This window comes from Nomascus leucogenys, chromosome 15 (genome assembly GCF_006542625.1).
Source record: "Nomascus leucogenys isolate Asia chromosome 15, Asia_NLE_v1, whole genome shotgun sequence".
Taxonomy (NCBI): domain Eukaryota; kingdom Metazoa; phylum Chordata; class Mammalia; order Primates; family Hylobatidae; genus Nomascus; species Nomascus leucogenys.
Genome location: NC_044395.1, coordinates 87,800,657 through 87,824,893, shown reverse-complemented (window position 1 = coordinate 87,824,893; position 24,237 = coordinate 87,800,657). Strand labels below are relative to the sequence as shown.

General features: G+C 37.7%; 1 protein-coding gene across 1 annotated transcript in view; it reads left to right on the top strand.

Moving 5' to 3' along the window:
- The window catches only part of LGR4 (leucine rich repeat containing G protein-coupled receptor 4), a 108,755-nt gene that overhangs the window by 47,931 nt on the left and 36,587 nt on the right, over positions 1 to 24,237 (top strand). Inside the window, exon 2 of the mRNA XM_030828623.1 lies at positions 12,563 to 12,634. Within this exon, the coding sequence (XP_030684483.1) occupies positions 12,563 to 12,634 (72 nt within the window). The remainder of the gene's footprint in view (positions 1 to 12,562; positions 12,635 to 24,237) is intronic.

The window sequence follows — 24,237 nt, the reverse complement described above, 5'->3', positions numbered from 1 at the left end:
CACATGTACTGCAGCCTGAGTGACAGAGTGAGACTGTCTCGAAAAAAAAAAAAAAAAAAAAAAAAAAGAAAGAAAAGAACTATGCTGAGACAATAACTATAAACTGGAATTGTATCAGGCCAACCAGAATATATTATTGTTGACACCTACTTCACGGTATCTGAGTTGACCCTCCAATCTTATATTCTTTATTTTTTATTTTATTGCTATGTATCTCTTCAACCATGTGAAGAGCCATTACTTTATTTCTGATTGTCAACATATTGAAGTTCAAAAGCCGACTCCACATTATACAAATAGACTGATAAAGTTAAGCACAGGGGATCAATGTACTGGATGGCTACTAATCTTAATATTATCACCAGGTGCGATGGCTCACACCTATAATCTCAGCACTTTGGGAGCCTGAGGCGGGTGGATTGCCTGAGGTCAAGAGTTTAGACCAGCCTGGCCAACATGGTAAAACTCCATCTCTACTAAAAATACAAAAATTAGCCAGGTGTGGTGGCACGCCCCTATAATCCCAACTACTTGGGAGGCTGAAGGAGGAGAATTGCCTGAACCGGGAGGCAGAGGCTGCAGGGAGCTGAGATCGCGCCATTGCACTCCAGCCTGGGTGACAAGAGCGAAACTCCATCTCAAAAACAAACAAACAAAAAACCTAATCCTAATATTACAAACATGATCAGGTCGGGTTGCTAGTTTAGATGTGGGTGGTGAGCTGAGCATCCATGGCAATGGGGCTTCTACTGTCATGGGCTCCCTCTGTGATGTGGCCTTCCTTCTGTGATGAGCTCCCTGGGGTTTCTCCTGCAATGGGCTCCCCCTGCAATGGGCTTCCACTGTAATCAGCTCCCATTGCATTCTGGTTTTAGGTGACAGCAGAGGGACTACCTGGAGAAAGTGTGCATCTGGGCCTGGGAGAATTAGTAAGTGTAGGGTCTTACTTTACCACCTAGGCTGGAGTGCAGTGGTGCCATCTTGGCTCACTGCAGCGTCAACCTCCCAGGCTTAAGCAATCATCCCACCTCAGCCTCTGAGTAGCCTCCCTCAGTCTCCCGAGCAGCCTCACTATGTTGCTGAGGCTTGTCTCGAATTCCTGGGCTCAAGCAATCTTCCTTCTTCGGCCTCCCAAAGTACTGGAATTGCAGGGGTGAGCCACTGTGCCTGGCCTTATATTCTTTAAGATTATGGTCTTTATAATGTGTACGTGTGTGTGTATGTATGTGAATTAGAGGTATGTGGCTGGTTTTGATGGAGGTTAGAGGAATTAGGTATTCTCTTCCTTGTAGGATCTCATTTTCTAAGACATTCATTTCTCTGCTTACTAATTTAGTAACAGAAACTGCTTCAATAAAACACCAGATCAACTGCAGAACTGAGAGATTTTCTGAGGTAAACGTCATAAAGCAGTAACTCTCAGTCATCATTCTCTGGACAGAAAACTATGTTCTGCCGTGAAATTTGTGTTTGTGTCTGGGTGTGTGTATGCCTCTTTCTCTATTTTTTTCTTATTAAGCAAATTTCATGGTAGCACGTTGTTTTCTCCCTGGAGAAAGAAACAAGGGACCATATGATTCATATTGATTGCAAAAATTAAAAATAATTTAAACTTTTTGTTTGTTTCTGGGACTTTTTAGAACTTAAAGACTTGTCACAAGTGGAGCTATCCAAGAGTATTACAAACCAGGTCTAAGAATATTTGCTCCCCAAGATTCAGGACCTTGTCATGCTCTGATGGCATAGCCTCTTCTCTACTGAATAAATCATTAGTGATTTTAATGAGTTATAAGTCATTCCCAGGGGAATATCTCTAGTGACATTTTATAAACCATCATTATCAATGTCTGTTGTCTTACAGTTAATAGAAACAATTGAGTCATCCCAGTTGTAATTTTGAGTCATTTCTTTAAGGATAGAATACATTTTTATAAGCCTTTAAAAAATGGCCATCAGAGCAGAGGGGAGAAGGAGAGAGAGAGTGTGTGTGGGGTATGTGTTTGGGAGGGGAGTCTGCACGCCTCATCGCCTGAAGGGAAGTGATTGCTCCACAAGCCTGCATTACGGGGATGGTGAAATCCCAGGAAGCCTGCCTTTGGGTTCAGGCTCTGACGGTTGGCAGCTGGTCTTTAGGGTATATAGATTGCCTCATCATTTAGAATTCTTCTCTTGCCTCAACATAATGAGGTCAGTGCCTTAGAAACTGGAGCTGTTCTTGCTTAGGTCACTTATTGGATGTACAAACAGTGCGTATTGGAAGGCCCCTTTCAGACTGGGGGCATTAGGAGGGATTTACTGGAGTGTAGCTTTTTTGTGTTTTTTTCCCATTGTTTTGTTTTTTTAATCTTAAAATCAATATGTTATCTAGGGATGGTTTTATCAGGTTATATATAAACATTTTATGCACAGTAAGTGAAAAAAATGTCACGATGTTAATGTATACTTCTAAAAACTCAATAGAACCCAGGAGTAGCAGAGTGAAAATACAGCTAACTCAGTTTATCACCGGTTCTATAGAAACAGTTGAAAATAGAAGTGTAAGAAATTCTTTTAAATACCCCATGGGATCTCAGTGGCATTCTCTCACACTGTTACTGTCAGTTTTAGGGGGCCCATGTCACTAAAATATTAAAGATTAGGGTGTGGACAAAGAAAAGGGAAACTTCAAAGGTTTTTAAAATCACTGGGCCAAGCTTGTGGTACTAGGAAGGCAGCTGTAATTTTGGTTCAGTTTAAATGGAGAAATAAGAAATATTTGACTTGAGTAGGCAATTCCTTGAACTCATGGTTTTGACTCTATTTCATGGACAATATTTTCGAACTTGAGGCTAAACCAGGGCATTCAGAGTTTGCAATCAGGAAGAGAGAAGCAGGTACATGCTGAAACAAATTTTCCTGAATTGATACTTACCTTTACAACATTTGATGCATTCTGGCATTTTTCTGTTCTATTCTTTCCTATTTCAATTTTTTTTAAAAGTTGGCTATGACCCATTGAAATGATTTCACAATCTATTAATTGGTTGTGAGCTGAAGTTTAAAAAATACGCGTCTAAACAGAAGTTTTCGTGGGTGTGCATGTTTGAAGGCAAGGACGGTGAAGTAATGTTTTCCTATCAGTCGTGTTAATAAGTGTAGCCATAATAAAACATAAACCATTTAGTTAATTAGAATATTTACCATAGTAAATGCTGTTGGATTGTTTTCTTTATGAATCGTGCATTTTGTCTGCTAGGATGAAGTAATGGAGTGTTTCCAATTTGCCCAGACGATAATCTTTATAATACTTCTTGTTGATGTTAAATGGACTATTGAAATAGTATTTTGTCTGTGTGTTTTGGCTAGTAATAAACACTGTTTTGTCATCGTAGGGTTACCAGAACAGCTGTTGACACCCAAAGAATGCCTGGGAACACCAGTTAGGTAGGAAGAAAACGAGGAATATTATAGTTTTAACCCTTATTTATTCCCTGTGTTGCCAGATGGTAGGGTTCTTGATCAAATTAGAGACAGGAAAGTAATTGTTTTTTGTCTTTGGCATTTATTTTTCTTTGCCATTTAATAGACATTACTCCAGAATTAGAGCATTTTATATTTTTCTCTTTAGAACATATCCCACACTTGTGAAAACTAGCCTGTTTAAAAAGACCAAAAGAAAAACAAACAAAGAAACAAACAAAAACAAAAGAAGCTAAACTTGTTTTAAAGCTAGAAAATATTGAATTAGTCTAACTAGTTTTATTTGTTTTATTTTATTTCTTTCTTTGTAGGTGGGCACCATCTAATAGTTTTATTTTTTAGTTACCCTTTTAAGAATTTGTAATTTAAGCCACACATACTTTTTGTTGTGTTGTGATATTTACACACCAGTGTTTTATCCTCACTCTTTTCTACTTTCTAGTGTTAGCTTCCCCTTGAAGAACACACCCTTAAATGTCTCCTAGGCTGTATTGCTTCATCAAGAGTGTAAACAATTACAGCATAAAATGGTACCTTTGGAAATGAAGTCATGCGTCTTTCTTAATTGCTGAACTCTTGTAATTCTGAAGGGGGTCTATTTTAGCCTGTACTTACTCCCATACTTGCCAACACAAGCAAATGGGCCTACACATAACAGCTAGGAAAAGCATGAAGCTAAGGGTTTCTTAGGGTTCCATAATTATGCATGGAATGTGCAAGAGCAGGAATGTCAAAGTAGGAGTAATAATGATAGATTTCGAAAGGGCCTTAGAGGTTAGTTGGTACAAAATATTTTACAGTGAAGGAAGCTGGAATTGAGCAGGTCTGGGTTTCTTCTTCCTAGCTTCCCCTCCCTTCGTCCCATTGTAATATATGGCTGTCAGGATGACGTTTCTACAGCAAACTTGATGTGCATAAACTTTGCTGGCAGCTTTCCACACTTTTAGAATAAAGTTCTGATTTCTAAAGGTCACATGTGAAGGCCTTTTGGGATGTAGTTTTGGCTTGTCTTGGTAGCTTTTCTCACCACTTGTACACATACTGCCTATAATGATCAAACTCCTTGGTGGTCTTATCTTTTTGGACCATACTGCTTGTAATTCTCTAATTCCTTGATGGTTTTATCTCTTTGACCACTCTGGTTTTATCTCATTTGACCATGCTTTCACACATGATATTCTTTCCGACAGGAAGGCGCCCTCCACCTTCCCCCAAGACACACATTATCTAGTTCAGAGGCTTTCAACAAATTTTTTATTTGCGTATGAACCCAGTGTGGATTACATTTATATTATGACCATATACATATATAGGTGTGTGTGTATGAATGTACATGTGTGTATGTATATTATATGTAATATATATTTTATATAAAAATCTAAATAATTGTCATGAACATGCTTATTTTTGTATGTGATGTACTTAACTTCGATATTGGTAATAGCTGCCCTTTGTACCTCTGCACAACGGCTTTGGTGTCGGAAGCCTTTTTTGAGCTCGAGGTCTGATTCGATCATCTTCACTTGCTAAGTCACACATGTCATAGTATTTACTTGTTCTGTTCCTCTCACTGCCTCAGACAGCTCTTGAGGGTAGAGACTGTGTCTCACTTGTCCTAGCACACAGGCACAGACCTAATAGGTGCTCAGTAAAGGGATAATGAAGAAACTGGGCCCAGTGTTGTGCTACAAATTGATAGCCAAAATCGCAAAGACAGAAAAGAGCCCCATATTTCTTGATTCTCAAGACAGAGGTATGCGTAGCAATTTTTCATTTGGAGTAGGACTTGGAGAATGGCTAGACATAGGATGAATTATTTTTTTTCTTGAAGGGGAAATGTGAAAAGACACTATCATATATACTCTTAGTTATAAAGGAAAAAACCCACGAAATACAGGTATTAAGACTTAATTACATAACAGCCAAATTCACACTTTTTAATATATAATTGTTTTGGAAAACTGTACAATCGTGTAACTGTGTCAAAATCAAGATACAGATCATTTCTATCACCACATAAATTTTTTTAATGCCTCTTTGTAGCCAGCCTTTTCTCCGCCCCCCAGCTGTTGCCACCACTGGTCAATTTTCTGTGTCTATAGGTTCGCCTTTTCCAGAATGCCGTATAAATAGAATCATGCAATATGTAGCCTGTTGCATCTAGCCTCTTTTACTTAGCATAAAGTGTTTGAAATCATCCATGTTGTTGCTTCTATCAGTAGTCTGCTCCTTTTTGTGCTGGATAACATTCCATTGTATAGATATACCAAAATTTCTTTATCCATTCACTAATTCAGGTTGTTTCCAGTTTGGGGATATGTATATGTGTGTGTGTGTGTGTGTGTGTGTGTGTGTATATGTAATTATATATCTATAAAATTTTATATATATATATAATTTATGTCTAGGATTGCTGGGTCATATAGTCATAAGTATATGTTTAATTTTATAAGAAATTACCAAACTGTTTTCCAAAGTGGTTGTACCATCTTGCTTGTTGCCAACAGCATATGAGAGTTCCAGTTGTTCCACATCTTTATCAGTACTTGGTATTGTCGGCTGCTATTTAAAAAAAATTTAGCCATTCTAATAGTTGTATGGTGTCTCATTGTGGTCTGATTTGCATTTCCTTAATAACTACTATGAACATCTTTTCATGTGCTTATTTGCCATTTGTGTATCTTATTTGGTGAAGTATCTGTTCAAATCTTTTGCCCATTTTAAAATCAGACTTTTCCTATTATTGATTGTAAGAGTTCTTTCTACATTGTTATATAAATTCTTTATATGTTTTGCAAATATTTCTTCCCAATCTTTTTTGTGTTGTTTCATTTTCTTAACAATGGCAGCACAGCTTTGAAAGTCTTTGAAGGGAATATCCTAAAGCTTACTAAAATAGAGGTTTTACAGCCTGGGCAACATAGTGAAACCTGTTCTCTACAAATAATAAAAAAATAATTAGCCGAGTAAGGTGGTGCTTGCCTGTAGTCCCAGCTACTTGGGAAGCTGAGGTGGGAGAATTGCTTGAGCCTGGGCAGTTGAGGCTGCAGTGAGCCATGATTGTGCCACTGCATTCTAGCCTGGGCAACAAAGTGAGACTCCAGTCTCAAAAAAAAAAAAAAAGATTTCAATCCACGAAAGTAGATGATCATAAACTGAATTAAACATTTTTCTGATAGAAACAAGTTTTTTTTAATTCATTTGTAAGATTTGAAGGTGACATTTTCTCTAGCCTTTCCAAGTTGTTAAGAAAGATTATACTTAGGATGTTGAGGTACCTTAAATAGATAATGACTTTACAAGTTGATAACTTGTCTCTGCCGTAATTAATGTTTATTTTTAAGTGTCAATATGGGTGTTGTGGCATCTGTCCTCTTAAGGATTCCAAGGCTGTAGAGAAGCATATTTTGGATTCCTCTTGCTGGGAAGTACTCAGCCTTGGTACCTGAAAAAAACAGAGACGATGTCAGACAGCATGGAGCCAGTTTATCCTACTGCTCAATACTGTTTGTAGTAGAAATGGAGCACAGACATTAGAAGGGTGTCTACTGTGACACTTAGTTGGATTCTAGTCGTGCTAAAACATGTAGGGTCAAAAAAATATCTTTGGAGCAAAATCTGACGTGGCACATATACTGTTTTGGCTGCATTTCTGCAGTATAAATAGCCGTATCTTCGTGTAGCTGTTCTTGTTGTTTTCAAAATGAAATAATGCAATTTGAAAACAGTTAAATTTAATTGAATGTTGCAACAGTAACTTAAACAGTAATAGCAAGTTAAGAATAGAGTGGACTGATGGAGTTTAATACAAAAAAAACCTATTGATAACATCTTTTGACATAAAAGCCTTACTATCCTCACACAGTACCTTGCACATATGTGCATAATGGATATTTTGTAAATATTTGTTAAATGGATGACAGGATATCTCCTTTTCCTCTTGTAAAGGAAGCCCTTAATTAACCTCTATTCTTTTTGGCGTGGTGGCTTTCAATAGCAAAGATGTTCCAATCCCATGATGTATGGGCTGCTAAAAATATCATTGATATATATTAGACTTCAGTGTTTACACTTTCATTCAAAGGTATTTTCGAGAAAGATATTTTTCATTTTGCAAATGAAGAATCTTTTAGGTGTCAGGAGATGAACATGTTCAGAACTATACAATTTCAGATTTGTAAAAATATATACCATACATAGAAAAAATCTGTAATGAAATCCATGAAATATGGCTGTGGTTACCAGTGGGTGTTGATATTGTGGATGGTTTTCTCTGTATTTCAATTTTTTAAAAACAATTAACAGTGGTTACTTCTGTTATTATAAAAAGGTGGGGAGAAAATGAGATTACTTGCCCAAAGATGTGGAATAGTGTCAGAAATCAAATTCTTAATGAACTTTGATTAGAACTTTGGTGTTATATGTGTCTTTACTACTTGTGGTTGAGAGAGACCTTCCCTTCAAATTTGTTCCACTGGAGGCATTTTGCAGTTTATTTTTAGTTTTTAGTTTTTGGTCATATTGTAGACATTCGTTAACTGGAGATTGGCCTGAAATTTCTGGTTGAGTACCAAAGACCCTGGAAAAGTCACTGGGAGAGTTTTTTTATTTATTTCTAAGATTTGAAGGTGACATTCTTGGTCATTATCAACATGTGTTTTTTGAGTTTATGGACATCATCATCATTTTTTTTTTCTTTTCCTAGAGAACATTTTAGAGAACCCTGTGTTCTCTTGAACCTGTATATAACTTAGTGACTTTTTAAACTGCCAGGTAATATTTGAGATAAAATCAACAATATAGTAGTAGCAGTACAGTTTTATCTAATACAAATAGGAGGGCTTGTTCAAATTTAGATAACATTGGGTCAATCACAGTATATTTAAAATTAAATAATTCTGTGGCAGAAGGCCCAGACCCAGTAAGGATGCAGTGTTAAGAGTCCACAGTGGTACATGCTTAGCCATCAGCAAACAGGTTAGGCTCGCTTAGGGATCGTTTTACAGGGATCTTAAAAGGTACCTTGTTGAAACATGATATTCTTTACTCTGTAGATACTTTAGCATTAGTGAATTTTATGGGAGAAAAGAAGATGAGAGTTTAACCACTGGAGAGATTTGGCAGTTTCAATTAAACAATTGCACCCTTTAAATTTTAATTTTGAAATCAATGACTGCTGGTATTTGGGAGTTCATGTTTATTTTCTAGGAAGGTGATGTGCTTTTGTATTTCTAATCTTTTGTTTAAATGAAGTATTTGATCTTGAAGGGTTCTCCCAGCTTAAAATCTTTGTCTCCCAGGGTTCTGGAGTTTAGTTTTGTGTTTAGGAACAACTGCTCCAAGTTTTAGGTCTTCTGCAACATTTAGTATCTTCTGTAAAAGTGGTTTCTTTCTGAGAAGGCCAACAAAGGCAGTGTGGTGTCTCCTTTTAGTCTGGTCTTGGTCCACTGGATTTAGATGGCTTCCAGGAGCAGCAAAAACATGGATGATGATAAGATAACAGCTTTTTCTTGTTGAACTTATTATACATGACCTGACATTTTCCGATCTTCACAGCAATCTATAAGGTTCAGTTATTACTGCCTCCATTTTACAAACAAAGAAGCCAGGGCAGAGAAAAGAGGAACAATTTGCCAAAGATCACACAGCTAGTGGTAGTAAATCCATATGTAAACCTTGGTCTGTCTGGTGCCAAAGCCCGTACTTGCAACTATGCAATGCCGGCTCCAAGTAAGGCCATCAGCTCTCTGGAAATTGCCCTTCTGAGACATTTGGGAGTTGGTGGTGCTTTGACCTCATATGATATATATTTATATTTGGTTCACTATCCCAGAAGGTGAATTCCTGGGATTTATTACTGATGCCACTGGTAAGATTGTACTACTCATGTGAATTTGAAGGTACTAATCTGTAGGAGCATCTTCTGGCTGAAAATTCTTTAAACAACTTCCTTTTATTTATGTATCATAATAATTTATATGGCTTTTGAGCCTCATATATTTGTAATTATTGTCATAGGTCATCCTTTCTAACCTCTTATTTATAAAGTCTGTGTACTTCAGATTCTCTTTATGGTGTTGGTAATGTCAGGTCTAGAATCTACTCTTAAGACTATCTATAGGTTGTTTATCACCATCAGCCCTCATTATTTTAAGTGGATACCCACGCAACTATACTCTGTAACCACAGGTTTCCAGAGCTTCTCTGGAGATAACATCTTGTAGCTCACCACTGCCCCCACCCCAAACTTTTTACTTCATAAATGTTGTAACTGAATCCCAGAAAGTATGAGAGAAAACATCTGTAAAGAGGGAACTTCTCCGGGTGTGTGAAATTAAGAAAAATTTAGAAATAAGTATTACTCCTGAATCTGAAGCTTTGAAATAAAAACTCTCTGTGTGTTTTACATATGTTAGTTTGTAAATATGGAGTCTCACTAATTGCATTTACAGCTCACAGCAAAACTACCTGTTATGTCTTGTTACTATAAGGAAAAAAATGAGAGCTGTGCGTGTGTGTGTGCATGTTTTAAAAAACTGGAATGCAGAGAATAGTGTGGTGTAAATTGTCTCTAATTATGTGTCTTTTTCTGGTGAGGCAATTAATTTGTTCTCTCCAGACCTTTTTCTGATGAGGAAATTAATCAGTTTTTCTGTTACAGTGATAACTCACCTGAATTCAGGTGTGCCAAGCTTAGAGGAAACTGTACAGAATGCCTCATTTTGTAAAGCAATCAATTATTGTTGTCCTTTCTCTTTTTATTGGAATGACTGAAAAGCACCAAAACTGTCTGATATTTTACAGAATCATTGTTTACTCATTTTGGATCATTATTTTGCTTTCGATATGATTAAATGTTTTGTTGTATTCTTGAGAATGATTTTATTGGCTAAGGCCAAATGTATCTCCCATGAGAGTGACTTAGTAATTTAATAATGACAGAGGGATAGTCTTTAAACTGTGCATTATGATAAATTTTTCAGAAACATTCTATAAAATGAATCTCATCTGTTTTTATCTGAAAAGGTAGACTCCTCCATGAATAAACTACGGAAAAGGGTGAATCAGTATATAATGCCAGTATAAAGGTGACAGTACATCATGTCAGGCCAGGAAGTCACCCAACCAATCAGCTTCAATTTACTGATGAGCAGATGGAGGCCCAGTATCATACCATGGCTATGTGGCAGCGTGGGAGTTGCACCTGCCTTTTCTGACCCCTGTTTTGGTACCATTTCTCCAGTATCTTGCTAGAGTGTTTATGAAAAACAAAACATTTCCTCGCCCCTTCCCCCAGGGATAATGATCACTGACTAAAGTAGTATTGGGGCCTGGGTTTTAAAATAGTAATTCCCAGAGAAGCATAGTAATTTGGCTTTTCTTTTAAGTTTCTTTAGTAGGATTTGAGTTGTTTTCAATGTTATAACATTTTAGAGTGCATGTGTGTCTCTATGGTCATAAGATTCATCTAAAGGGAAATTTCTTGTGCTAAGAAATGTATATTAATGTTGGTTAATGTTGGTTACTTAATTGCTAAAGCTATTCCTGGTCCTCTTTTTTTTTTTTAAACCCCAGTTGTCAAGCAAAAGTGCTCTTCTAGAGATTCATGGATAATTATGTCAAGGTGTTAGGGGCATTATTCCTCCCAGTTTTTAAGCTTGATGGGACTCAAGTATTTGTTTTACATCTTGGCTACCACTGAAGAGAAGTATTAATAACAGGATTCAAATAATACACTTAAGAAGACTCATGGTTTGCACTTAAGGTCATGGGCTCTGGTGTTTTCTGTTACACTGCTTATTGAATGGTCTTGGGGAAGCTTTTTTAACCTCAGTAAGCCTCAGTTTCCCCATTTGTAAAGTAAGATTTTCTGTGTAGTCTTACCATGTTAAAAGCATGCACTGCATCTTAGCTGCAGCTCCTGCTGTTTTTGTTGCTGCTACTGTTACTGTTATTCCCAAGCCAAAAACTTTTCCAAACCTGCTTTGGAAAAGGCTAGTAAGAAAGGATGTAGATTCCATTTCTAAAATTTAGTGACAGGAAAGATGGGGAGAAAGGACATATACCTAGCATGATACTGAAGGTGTCGCCTCCTTTAAAAGAAAATTTTACCTGATGGAATGGATGGAATAACACAGTATTATTGTTGTTAGCTGACTTCGGTATGCTTCATTTCTCTTCTCCTTCCTCATACCAATATATGTACTATACTAACGGGCATGTCCTACATGTGAACTTTCATGCCAGGTTCTAGAGACGGGAGACCCAAGGGCTCAGCCACAGAATTAAACCCCATGGAATGGAAGGAGGCAGCTCCACTGCCCCAGCGCATGCTGGGACTTTCCCCTATGGGGCTGTTTTAACCTGTCTTTCACGGTGCTGATGTCAAGTGGAGTGTGGTAGAGAAAGCCAGTTCAAAAGGCAGCTGCCAGGGAGGAGGGAAATGGTTAATAAAGTATTTTTTAGCTATTTGAATTAGCGAATTGTTGAGTTATATTGTTGGGTGAGTTTTCTTTCTGCGGATGCTCTGAAGGGAAAACTGGAAATGGACCGCATACCTATCATGTATGCACTTGTCCTTAGCCTGCATCTGTTCATAGGTGGAACATGAAATCCACTGACAACTGTTACCTGGAGGACTTTTATAGGTTTTGAAGAAAATATGACTAGGGTAGAGCTAGGACATGCTTTTATTGTCCTTGAGTGACTCCAGAAGCCACCCTCACCTGTAAATTCTATATATCGTTCCTAGGGTATTCATTTGTTTATTTTGATCAGGTATAGGTAGTACCGTGAATACCAGAGCACTGGGAAGCCACCCTGGCCCACTTATTTTAGGTGGTTTGAGACTTTTTTCCAAGGATACTTAAGAGGGGGAGAATACAGGATCTGAGTACATTTCTAAATTATGGGACATAATTTATAACAGAACATTTAACTTTTCTGTGTTTTCTGAATATTGCATTTTGAAGCCAAATTGTGACTGTTTCTATGTGTCTTCTATGCTCTTTCACAAAATTGTAGCACCTAGTTTTCTGTTGGATTAAATGCTTTAAGCTTCATACCACTTAATTAACAATATTCTTAACTTTATGTTTTCCAGGGATATCAGTATGAACAACATTACTCAGTTGCCAGAAGATGCATTTAAGAACTTTCCTTTTCTAGAAGAGCTGTAAGTATTACTTTGAGAAATGTGTGTGTATGTCTTTTTCCCCAATTCATTTTGGAAGCTTTTGCTTCAGAGAAAGTCTGATGTTTTCTGTTTGGAGACATTCTGATAGCTTAATTTCAGTGGGCTTTGTGAGGAGGAAATCATGTTTCTTGGGGGAAATAAACTTGGTTTTCTAAGCAATGTAGTTGCTGAAGCTATTTTTGAAAGCCATAACTAAAAAAATGCTTCCATAGGACTTCTTTTTTGCTGCAATTATTATAACTGCAAATGCTGCAGTGACACCAGTTAATTACAGTGTTATTCTGAGATAACAAGGCTGCTGTATAATTGCCATTGTTACCAAGGAGATGCTACATGGGTAACAGAACCACAAAAAATAACACAAGGTGTTTCAGGGCCATGAGCAACAATCTCAACAGTGAGCCAGCAGAAAACTGAGGGTAGGTCCCCTTGGACAATTGCAGATGACCTTTGGAAATGGGGTGAAGGCATGAAACACTGTCCAGGTCTCTAAGAGCACCTTTAACTTTAAGAGTGTTTCTGAACTTGTCAGTTGCATCTCACATTTCCAATTTAACAGTTTGCACTGTGGAAATATTTTCTCCTTGTTTCAACCTCCTTTTTGTTGTGCTCTCCACACTTTTTTGAAGTCCATAATCAAAATAGGCACTTTTGAGTTTTAAAAGAATTGGGAACTATATAATATATTTTAAGAATCCCAGTGAAAAAATAAAATCGACTTGAATTAAGTTAATATAGGCTTCTAAAGGCCAAGCTAATGGATTATATAATATATAGAGGTAGGAAGGTGACGGTTTAATACTAAGAACATCAAAGAGATATAGCCCTGAAGGAATCTAAATTCATATTACAGATTGTGTCATACAGCCCAGCTGTTGAGTATTAGATCCAAGTCAGCGAATGTCTTCCATCTTTTAGCTTGGCCACTCCCCTAGAGAATGGGGAACAGGAGTCAAATAAGATATCCAGGTTGTGTACTCTGACAGAATATTGAAATAGTAGTTAAAGATTTAATAAAGTTAAAGAGAAATGTTTCTTCCCACACTAGTTAGTCGAACATAATGCTCCCACCGCAAAAGTTGAACAGAGATTATTTGCCACTTACAAGTCTATGAGCTAGGTCAAATTATTCTCTCTGCTCAATTTCTTTGTCTAAAAGGTGCAGCTAATAATAGTCCCTCCCTCATAGTATTCTAGTGAAGACAGAGTGAATTCATTTATGTTAAATGCTTAGGACAGTACATGAAACAGAATGAATGTTATATAAATGCTGACTAATGTTTATTTTACGATTTTCAAAGTGCATAAGAAAAAAAGCAGATGAATCTATACCAAATGTTATCCTTGGGTAGAAGTACATGTTTTATTTTTGCCTCCTGTGTTTTTTTTTTTCTTATAGTGAACACTAATTATTTTGTAATAAAGTTATTTTAATTAAGATTTTTCAATTGAGTTTAAAAGAAGCAAACCATCCATTTGAAGTTTCCACCTCCACCCCCCTTATCAAGCCTTAAGATGCTTTACCTCTTCCTTTTTATTTCACATACAATTTTAGACTATAGGATTAGTCTCTCTTTACAGAAGTAATTATACGATGGAAGGACATTAACAAATGGTTGTTCAGCCATTGTATAATATAATCGCTATGGGATGGGTAATGTACCAGGCCAGCAATGGAGAAGCTCCCCTCATTCTGGGTGGGGCCATTGTGTGCAGACCATCTTCGTTGATGCCTTCAATTGCCAGTTATACTTTAAGGAATTTCGAAGTGAAGACCTGGATGTGGAGTCAAACCTGGTTAATCTGCTTAGCGAAGTTCACATCTTGGATTTCCTAAATTCTCGAATGACCAACCATATGCCAACCTCATGAATTCTGCCAGTCAGGACTTTTAATTGGAACCAAATTGAATTTGACTGCTGATTCTTTGTAGCAAGGTCATATTCTCTCCGTATTCTCCTATCATAATAATGAAACCCGTGAAATCAAGTCCGTATACTATCTCTAAATGTATGGTATTTCAAAAATGAATTCAGTTAGGAGAACAGAATGTTATTTTTAAAGAATACTTCAAAATAGTCTTTAATAACTTTTACAGTACTGTAGGCATTCAAGGGAATTTATTTTCCACATTAATATAAATACTAAAATAAATATAAAAAGCCTATGCTTTTTCCTTATTAAACAGTGTAGTTGATTTTGACATTCCAAAATGATGCTGCCATGACTATTGTAATATTTCATAAACAGCATAACTGTCTAGGAGTCATCTGGAAGTCATTTAAGAGTGATCATGAAGCCAAATGCCCTGAGTAGAAATTATTTGCTGAGGGTTTTTCCATGTTAGTTAATGAGGTGTGCTTTACAAGATGTGACTGGGTTTGGCAAAATTTGATGTGGTGAATGTTTGAATGTGATAGAATGCTTGGGGTATTGGGAGAAATCACTTCCCAGGAATACAGAAGAAGTATGTATAGATACTTACACATTTCCTTATTCTTTCAATAAACTCTGAATCCTACTCTATGCCAGGTGGCAGGTGCTGGGAATACAGATACAAGCATGACCCAACTTCAGAGTTGACAGACCCTCTAGAGTTGTGCTGTCCAGCATCATAGCCACTAGCCACAGGTGGCTATTATGTTTAGATTTAAAATAAATAAAATTAAATAAAATGAAAAATTCAGTTCCCTTAGGTGAACTAGCCATATTTCAAGTGCTCATATAGCTGCCTGTGGTTAGTTGCTACTATATTAGACAGTGCAGATGTGGATCATTTCCATCACTGCAGAAAGTTCTACTGGACAACATTGATCTAGAGGGAGAAATGAAACTAACACTTGTTGCATCATAGTGAAGACGTGTGTGCAGGGAGCAGAGGCCTAAAACGGTGTATTTTCTTAAGACTGTAGGATTTGGGATAGTCTTCCACAATAGCTTCTGCTGAGTGTTGAAGGACATGTAAGAATTAACCAAATGAGGTAGTAGTAAGGGTGTTCTAGGAAGAACTTCATAGCATGTGGAAGGCATGGAGATAGAAAATTTCAGAAGTTTTAGGACACATAAAGTTGTGTCTTGTTATGACAAGACTAAAGGGTACATATGGAAAAATGTCAGGAGACGAGGCCAGATAATGAAGGGTCATTTTAAGATAAGAAATTTAGACTTGTCCTGAAGGTGTTTAATTTGATATTTGGGGAGTGATAGGAGTGAGACTAGGGTTTTTGCCCTGAATAACTGGGTGCCATTTGCTGAGACTGGGAACACAGAGAGCTGATCTATTTGGGGCCCAAAGAATTCCATTTGATAAAGATAAGAATGTAAATAGTATGTGTCTAGAGCTTTACAATGAACAGAAGTCCATTCCCATAACTCTGTAAGGAAAGTCAGTTTCACAAAGGTTGAAGCTGAGCTGACGAGGTTAAGGGCCTTATTGGAGTTCATGAGCCTGGTATGTTGTTTTGCTGGGACTAGAAGTCAGGCCCATAGAGCCCAGTTCTTTCTGGAACACCGTGAGTGATATGTGCTGGGACTTGAAGTCAGGCCCCTAGAGCCCAGTGCTTTCTGGAACACTGTGAGTGATATGTATTTGTTCTCAGGAAAATATTCCATCCAACTTTTTCAGTGAAATGTACTTTAGATACTGTTGTTGCCAGTTGTTTTGTTTTTACATTTAACCTTCTTTTTTTCTCCTTCTTTTTCCAATCCTGCTTCTTCTGTATATTTAACCTACCTTTTGAAAGTTTTATAGTTCATAAATAGTGTTACCTAGTGATTCCTGCTCTCCCCCAACACCTGTTGGGAATATAGAAACATAAATTGTGGCCCCAAATTCAGTACATGCAAGGTTCTGAAATCTTTGCACTTTACTTTCCTATTCTTTACAATGGAACTTCTCACAGAACTACTGTAAAGGAAATATGGGATAATTTATGTAAAAGTGATTTGTGACCATAAAATGCTATGTCGCCATGAGAAATTTCACTAATCTTCTTAAACATTGCAGTCTTCCTTGATGTTATTTGGAAGAGAGATGGTTTTGCTTGGGGGTAGAAGTTGGAGTTTCTGTTCACAATGTAAAAGGAAAGCCAGAATTTTAAGAAAACATTCACTTAGCGTTGACAGGCTCTGCTGCCTGATGTGACGTTGTCAGACATGCTTTTGGCTCTCCTTTAGGCTTGTTGGGTATTGGTAGTCACTTGGGGGATGGCTGAAATTTGGAGCTGTGAAAATGATGGAGTTAGAAACAGCAGAAAGGAATATCCAGCTAATTTTCTTTAAGCTGTCACTGAAAAAATTGCTGTGGCTGTTACTTTGATGTGGCAACAGCAGTAGAAGCCATTGCCAGCTTTGGCACTTGGACAGTTATTGTTTAATGCACACTATATGACTAGGATAATTCCAGTCGTTTCAAAACATGATTTGACTTTGGAAGACTCACAATGCTAAAGAGAAACTTAAGTCTCTTCACAAGACCTAAAGTGAAACTTAGGTCTCTGAATACTAATTGAAGATTACCTGTCATTTTGTTTCATCTGTAGGACAGTTAATTCTAAATGGAATTACTACTTTACCGAAGGGGACTAGTAAATAATTTAAACAGAAAGGTTTAAAATCAAATAAAAACACAGGTGGGTCAAATTAAATAGTTTTAAATAATTGAATTACATATTTATACACACACACATAACATATGTCAAATACAGCTATTCAATTCATATATGTAATTCAATCCATGATAATAACAAATACAAAACATTTAAAACATTCTGCACACAATTCTATATAATATTCTGTATCAAGGTAATTTCAGACTTTCAAAATATTGTAAGCATAATTTTTCATATACCCTTCACTCCGATTTCCCAAATGTTAACTTTCTCTCTCTCTTTCTCTCCACACACATACAAAATATATGTACATTTTTTTCTGAACCATTTGAGAGTAAGTTTTAGATAAATCTTTAAATATTGCAGTGTGTAGTCCAGAAACACAAGGATATTCTCTTGAATAACCACAAGATAATTGTCAAACTCAGAAAACTAGCTTTGATATATGTTATCATCTGATCTACAATTCTTATTCAAATTTCAACAGCTGTCCCACTGATATCCTTTAGAGAAAAAGAAAAAAAATTCTGGTCCAGGATATTATCCAGAATAATAAATTATATCTGGTTCCTGTGTTTTAATAATTCATTTTAAATTTCTAAAACTATGCTATGTTTTTATAGTCTTTACCTAAGTTAATGCTAAAAACTTAATTATGTGCTAAAAATATATTCTACTGCCTTTAATACTCATGAGACCCCTATGAGGAGTTTATTATTACTTTTTTACAGACGATGACACAGAGGCTTTAGAGAGGTGGAAAACCTAACTGTGCTCATAGATAAAAGCACAGCCAGGAATTGAATCTATGTTCATCTGATTCAAGTCATTGCTCTTAATTTCTAAGCTATAATGTTGCCTCAAAAGGCACAGAATTGGAGGGGAGCTAAAGGGACCATCCAGTCACTATTACCTGCAACTCTAAGTAGGTCAACATCTAACTGTCAAAGGGGATCAGCTACCCAGTATTTCCTGTAGTAAGTTTACTGAACAAATTTGTGAACAAGGAGTTCTTCCTAGAATAAAATTTCCATATCTAGCCATACCATTTTACAGATGGGAATATCAAGACCCAATAGTAGATAAGTGGCTTGTCCAAAGTAACACAGTTAGTATGTAACTGAGCCAGAATTAGACCTCACAGAGTTCAATGTCATCTCTTCTATATCTTACCAATTTTTATATCTCTGAGATACATAGTCTCAAATAGTCTTCCTGGGTTGTTCAGAGCTGTAGAAAGTAGCTATTGTTCTCTTCTAATACAAGGAATTCCCTTTGCTTCCAAACTAAAGTTTGACTCACTTAACGTTTACTCCCTTGATGCAGCCTTCTCAGATAAGCTCTCTTGACTGCAGTAATTTCCCAGAAAAAGCAAAATAGTTCCTCAGTTGCTCTGGTGATGTTTCACAGTTAAAAATATTAACTTCTTTGGAAGCATTCTCTTGTTCCACTTTGCAACCCTCTGGTAGGATGACTTGGTAGCAAAGATCACTGCCCTTACTGTTGGGAAGCACATACAGAAGTCATAGAGGAGTGTTACTTATCTTACTCAAGCCATTCCCTATAGTGTGTCATTGGGGGAGCTCTCAGAGTAGAGATTAAGGGTGAAAACAGAGAAATCATAAGGGAGCTTGTACTAATACGCTGTATAGGCCCTTCTAGAAAACATTGTTTTGTTTTATTTTAACTCATAAAACTCTGTGAACTATCATTATTCCCATTTTGCTGATTGGCAGCCGAAGCTTTTCATCAGAGAGGTTAACTAACTGACCCAAGTTTACATAGCTCATTATAAGCTGGGTATCAATCCCAGATTTGCCTATGCCCTGTGGAGAGGGTGAGGAAGGACTTGCTAGACAATGTAGAATAAATTCAACAAACTTTTGTTGGCTGAACCACTATGTTCAGTGCTGGATCAAATAGGATTCTTGCTTTCAAGGGAGAGGGATGGTATACTCGTTATGGGAGTTCAAATTGGAAGGAAAATTACTTCTAACAAGAAGGAACGATGATATTTCTGGAGAGCCTTGAGGGGATAGGAGGAGTTATTCAAGAGGACATGTACAAAGACCTGCAGAGGAGCATGAACAAAGATGGGGACACAGACTGGGATAGGTGGTAAAAATGGTTGGTTTGGTTGCAATTTTGAATTGTTGAAAGGAAGTTATGGAAAAGATACACAGAGCTTGGGGCTAGACTAAGGACATTTTGGCAGACTTACAGAGTTTAAACTCTTGAGTGACTCTTGAAGTTTTTTTGAGCTAGGGAATGATTTGTTCAGATATGACCTTCAATAAATGTAGTCTCATAGCAGAGAGTTTGAAATTGAGAGAGTTCAGAGAGAAATGAAAATGCCAGTGGCAATCGTCTAGGTGAGAATTATGAGAATCCAAATTAGGGCAGATGGGAGGCAGGCAGAGGGAGGAGGGCACCTAATCAAAAGATGTTACAGAAACAGAATCAAGAGAATGTCTTGGCTGGGATGATAGGGGTAACATCATTCACAGTGAATTTTAAGATTACCAGGAGTCTGGTGGTGCTTTGACAAAAATTAGCAATAATGCAGAAAGAGAAATTTTTTTAGAAGAGAAGATAATCAAATGCTGTTTTTAACATACATGTGGAGTTCAGGTGGGATATGGGTGGAGGCATCTGGAAATTCAGGAGTGGAGTCTAGGATAGAGATTAAAGGGCATAGATTATAGAATAGTGTATCGTGGGTATAGATTTGGGAGTCTTTTATTTTGAGGTCATTACTGGAAACATTAGATTGAAAGAGCTTGCCAAGGGAGAGAGGGTAGAAGAAAAGGGAAGAAGGCCAAAGACAACTCCTTGGGAAACACTTGAATCAGGGTGTGGGAAGAAGACCAAGTGCCAGAGGAGCAGGAGAACTGGGGCAGAACTCTGCCCCAGGAGCTGTGGGAGAAGAGGTTTTTCACAAAGAAATGAGAGATCAACACTGACATGCTGGAGAAAGATGCCCGTGACTAGATAGTGAGAAAGGGCCTTGACTTCTTTAAGTATTTTTGGAATCATTTCAGTAAGTTGTTGAAAGTGACTTTGGGTAAAGAAGCTCATCAAGAAACAGGCATTTGGGGACTGCTAATAGGTGGTTTTTGGAGAGTGGTTAAAGCTTAGAAGTTGTACTGCATTTGACTGGACTCTATTGGGTTTAAGAGACAGAAACCCAGCTGAGGCATAATAGAGGATTTATTGTTGCATGTAGATAGAACTAGACAGTCCAGAAGTGGAGTTGGCTTCATATGTTACTGGATCTCGAGGCTTAAAAGCTGCAAGAGTTTTCTCATGCTTTCCATTTCTTAGCTTCAGTTGTCTCTACTTTTGTGTTTTGGCTTCATTCTTTCCTGTTGCAAATAGCCTGTCTCCATAGAGTGGGAAATACACCTTTCAGTACATTGTTGCATCTAGGCACCCAAAATAAATATCTAAAAGTGTTCCTCACTGCAAAACTCCTAGGGGGATCCTGATTGGCCAGACTGACCTTGTATGCCTGTCCTTGCACCATCACTGTGTTTGGGATGGTATGGTGCAACCTGGGTTTTGGACTCATCCTAACAGGACTGCTTAGAGTTGAGAATTCCCCAAAGGAAGCAGAAGAAAAGAGAAAGGAAGACCTGCTGGGCAGAAAGAAACCATAGTTATTCACAGGCCACTAGGATCTAGGGACTAGGCATACTGTGTTTAATTGGGCCGTTTGTTTAATTGGGCCAGTCTGAAATGAACAAAGTATTATTGAAGAATTGTAAGGCCTCCGTTGGGCTTAGGTAATATAAATTTGTAGTGAAACCAACTAGATCTTTAATTTTGTCCCATAGTGCTTAGCAGCCCAGGAATGAAGGTGATGAAAGATGTGATGGACTCAAAATTTGGATTTGATAAATCAGGACTTCATAGGGGACTAGTGGAAAATCAAGCAGGAGAATCAAGTGGTTCAGTATTATAGTGTTTGGCATGGGGTTCCAAAAGTGTAGAGAGGCAAATGAAACCACAGTTTGCTGGTTCATTTATTTATTTTAATCAATACTGACTATTATTTGGCTAAATATAGTACTGACTGTAAGTAAATGAAAATGTATTTGATTTTCTACTAGCAGGATTCAATTTTCCAGCAAGAAAATAGGCTAAGTCATTTCTTTCACACATTGACCACTCTTAGTCAAGCCATGCTTATTCAATACAATAGGTATGTGCTTTAGTAGGACCTTTGACTTAGAATTTGTTCGTCATTTTCCCCTGTTCACTACCTGTTAGTTTGGACTATATGCATACTTGAAAGATGATCATTTTAGAGATGCTAGAATATTTGTATCACAGATACATTCAGCTTTTTAAAAAAATCATAGTTATAAAAATGCTTAATACAAACTGGACTTTTAAAAAACAATTACAAAAATAAGTGGATACTGTTTTTTAAATCTTGAAGATATATCATATTTGAAAGTTATGGAGCCATTATCCTACCATGGAGAGATAACTATGGTTAATATTTTGTACATCCTTCCAAACTTTTCTCTGAGTATATGTATACAATTTCCTTTTAAAAATAGGCTCCTACTATATTTGCCACTTATAGTGTATCTGCCTTATTATAATTTTACATATGAATACATCTAGTTTTTACTGTCATTTAATAAATGCATAGTGCTTTATCATTTGGATGATTCACATTTTATGTAACAAGTCTCTTGCTTTGTGGTGTTGTTATGAACAGCAGTTTTAGAAACTTTCTGTTTTTTTGAGACAGGGTCTCTATTGTCCAGCCTGGAGTGCAGTGCAGCTCACTGCAACCTTGACCTCGCGGGCTCAAGAGATCCTCCCACCTCAGCTTCCTGAGTAGCTGGCACATGCCACCATGCCCAGCTAATTTTTGTATTTTTTTTGTAAAGATGGGGTTGCCCTGGCTGGTCTCTTAACTCCTGGGTTCAAGCAATCCTCCTGCCTTGGCCTCCCAAAGCGTTGGGACTACAGGCATGAGCCATTGCACCCAGCTGCGAAACATTCTTATCCTATCTAGTCTTTGTTTATTGGATGTACTGTCTTTAATTGTGCTGCTTTTATTATAGTGTGGTTTGCCAAATTTAGCTCTTTTCCTAAATTCTTATATTACAATTAGATTTAACTGTTTATAAGGGAAAACTCCAAGTAACAGTGTCTTTAAACACATCAGGCTTTATTTTATTTACCTGAATATGAAATCTGCAGCCTGGTGACCTGGAGCTACTGTGATGCGTCACAAAGTTAGCAGAGATGTAGGCCCTGACATTCTGCTCTGTAGTTGTTTGTGTATTCGCTTCCATGTCAAGATCACTAGACGACTACGTACTGGAGCTGCAGCCATCAAAACCCTATCCTCAGCAGTAGATAGGATGAAGTAGAGAATAAAAAGGGGCATAGTTCCCAGTAGCCAGCTTCCTTTAAGAAGGCATCTTAGGCCGGGCGCGGTGGCTCACGCATGTAATCCCAGCACTTTGGGAGGCCGAGGCGGGTGGATCACGAGGTCAGGAGATCGAGACCACGGTGAAACCCCGTCTCTACTAAAAAATACAAAAAATTAGCCGGGCGTGGTGGCGGGCGCCTGTAGTCCCAGCTACTCAGAGAGGCTGAGGCAGGAGAATGGCGTGAACCCGGGAGGCGGAGCTTGCAGTGAACCAAGATTGTGCCACTGCACTCCAGCCTGGGCGACAGAGTGAGACTCCGTCTCAAAAAAAAAAAAAAAGGCATCTTAAGCATACCACACAATGCATCTGTTTACATCTCACTGGCTAGAACTTAGTCACATGGCCAAATGGCAGGGGATGCTGGGAAACAGGACCTTTGAGCTGGGTATATCGTTGTCTGGACTAAAATCAGCATTCTATTACTAGGTAAGAAAAGAAGAGTAGTTATCATTTAGGCAGTTAAGGTGCTTTTGGCAGCAAGTGACAAAACTCAATTAAAAGTAACTTAAACAGTAAGGAAGTGTATTATCTTACATGACAAGGTAGTAGAACTATTCCAGGGCTGATTCATGGAGTTGCTCAGCCACATCGTCAAGAACCCAGGGTATCTCCTACTTTCTAGTGTGCTCTTCCCCAGGAGGGGCTGTACCATCCTGTTATCACTCCACATAGAATATTCAGACAGGAAAGCACTTACAAGGAGAAAAGGGTCATCCTTCTAATGCGTTCTCATTTAGGAGTAGAGCTGTCTTTCTCAGAAATCCCTAGTAGACTTCCTCTCACTTCATTAACCAGAGCTGGGGTCACAGGTCTATCCCTAAACCAATTACCGGAATGGGACCAGCAGGAAGGGTTAAGGCCAGTTGGTATTTACTCATGGAGCTGAGTCATGTGGACAAGAGGATATCTGAACAAACATAGGCTCTGCCAGGAAGGCGTGAATGGGTGTTAGGTAGGCAACCAACAGGGTCTGCCAGAGTAGCTCTCTATATTCACATTTTACCCATTTTTATACAGCCATTTTGAGCTCTTTCTGCCATAGGAAGCCTTCTCTGATCTTCCTTTTCCAAGCCCCTCTTTCACTCTCTCTACTTCTCACCACTTAGCAGCGTATTGCATGCCTTGTTATTTTGTGCTTCAAGTGTATCAGTGTGTACTTATCTCCTCAACTCTATTGACTTTTCTCTAAGGAAGGGCAGGGAGGGCCTGTTGTCACACTTCTATATGACCTTGGTGACAGTTACCACATTCTTGAACTTGAAATTGAGGGAGGGGTTAAGACAAAGGATTTCTTCTCATTTTGAATTGATGTAAGAAACCTTATCAGTCTATATAAAAAATGGAATTCCATTGAAGTTTGTGATTAATGAACTGTCCTTATTTAGAAGAAATGAAACGAGAAATGTCCTGGGAAAACTCAGTACCTCCTTTGCCATACCTAGGGAACTTGGCCTGTAGTAAAAACTCAATAAATATTTGTTGGTTGACATTAGCTGTATTTTTTTTTTTTAAA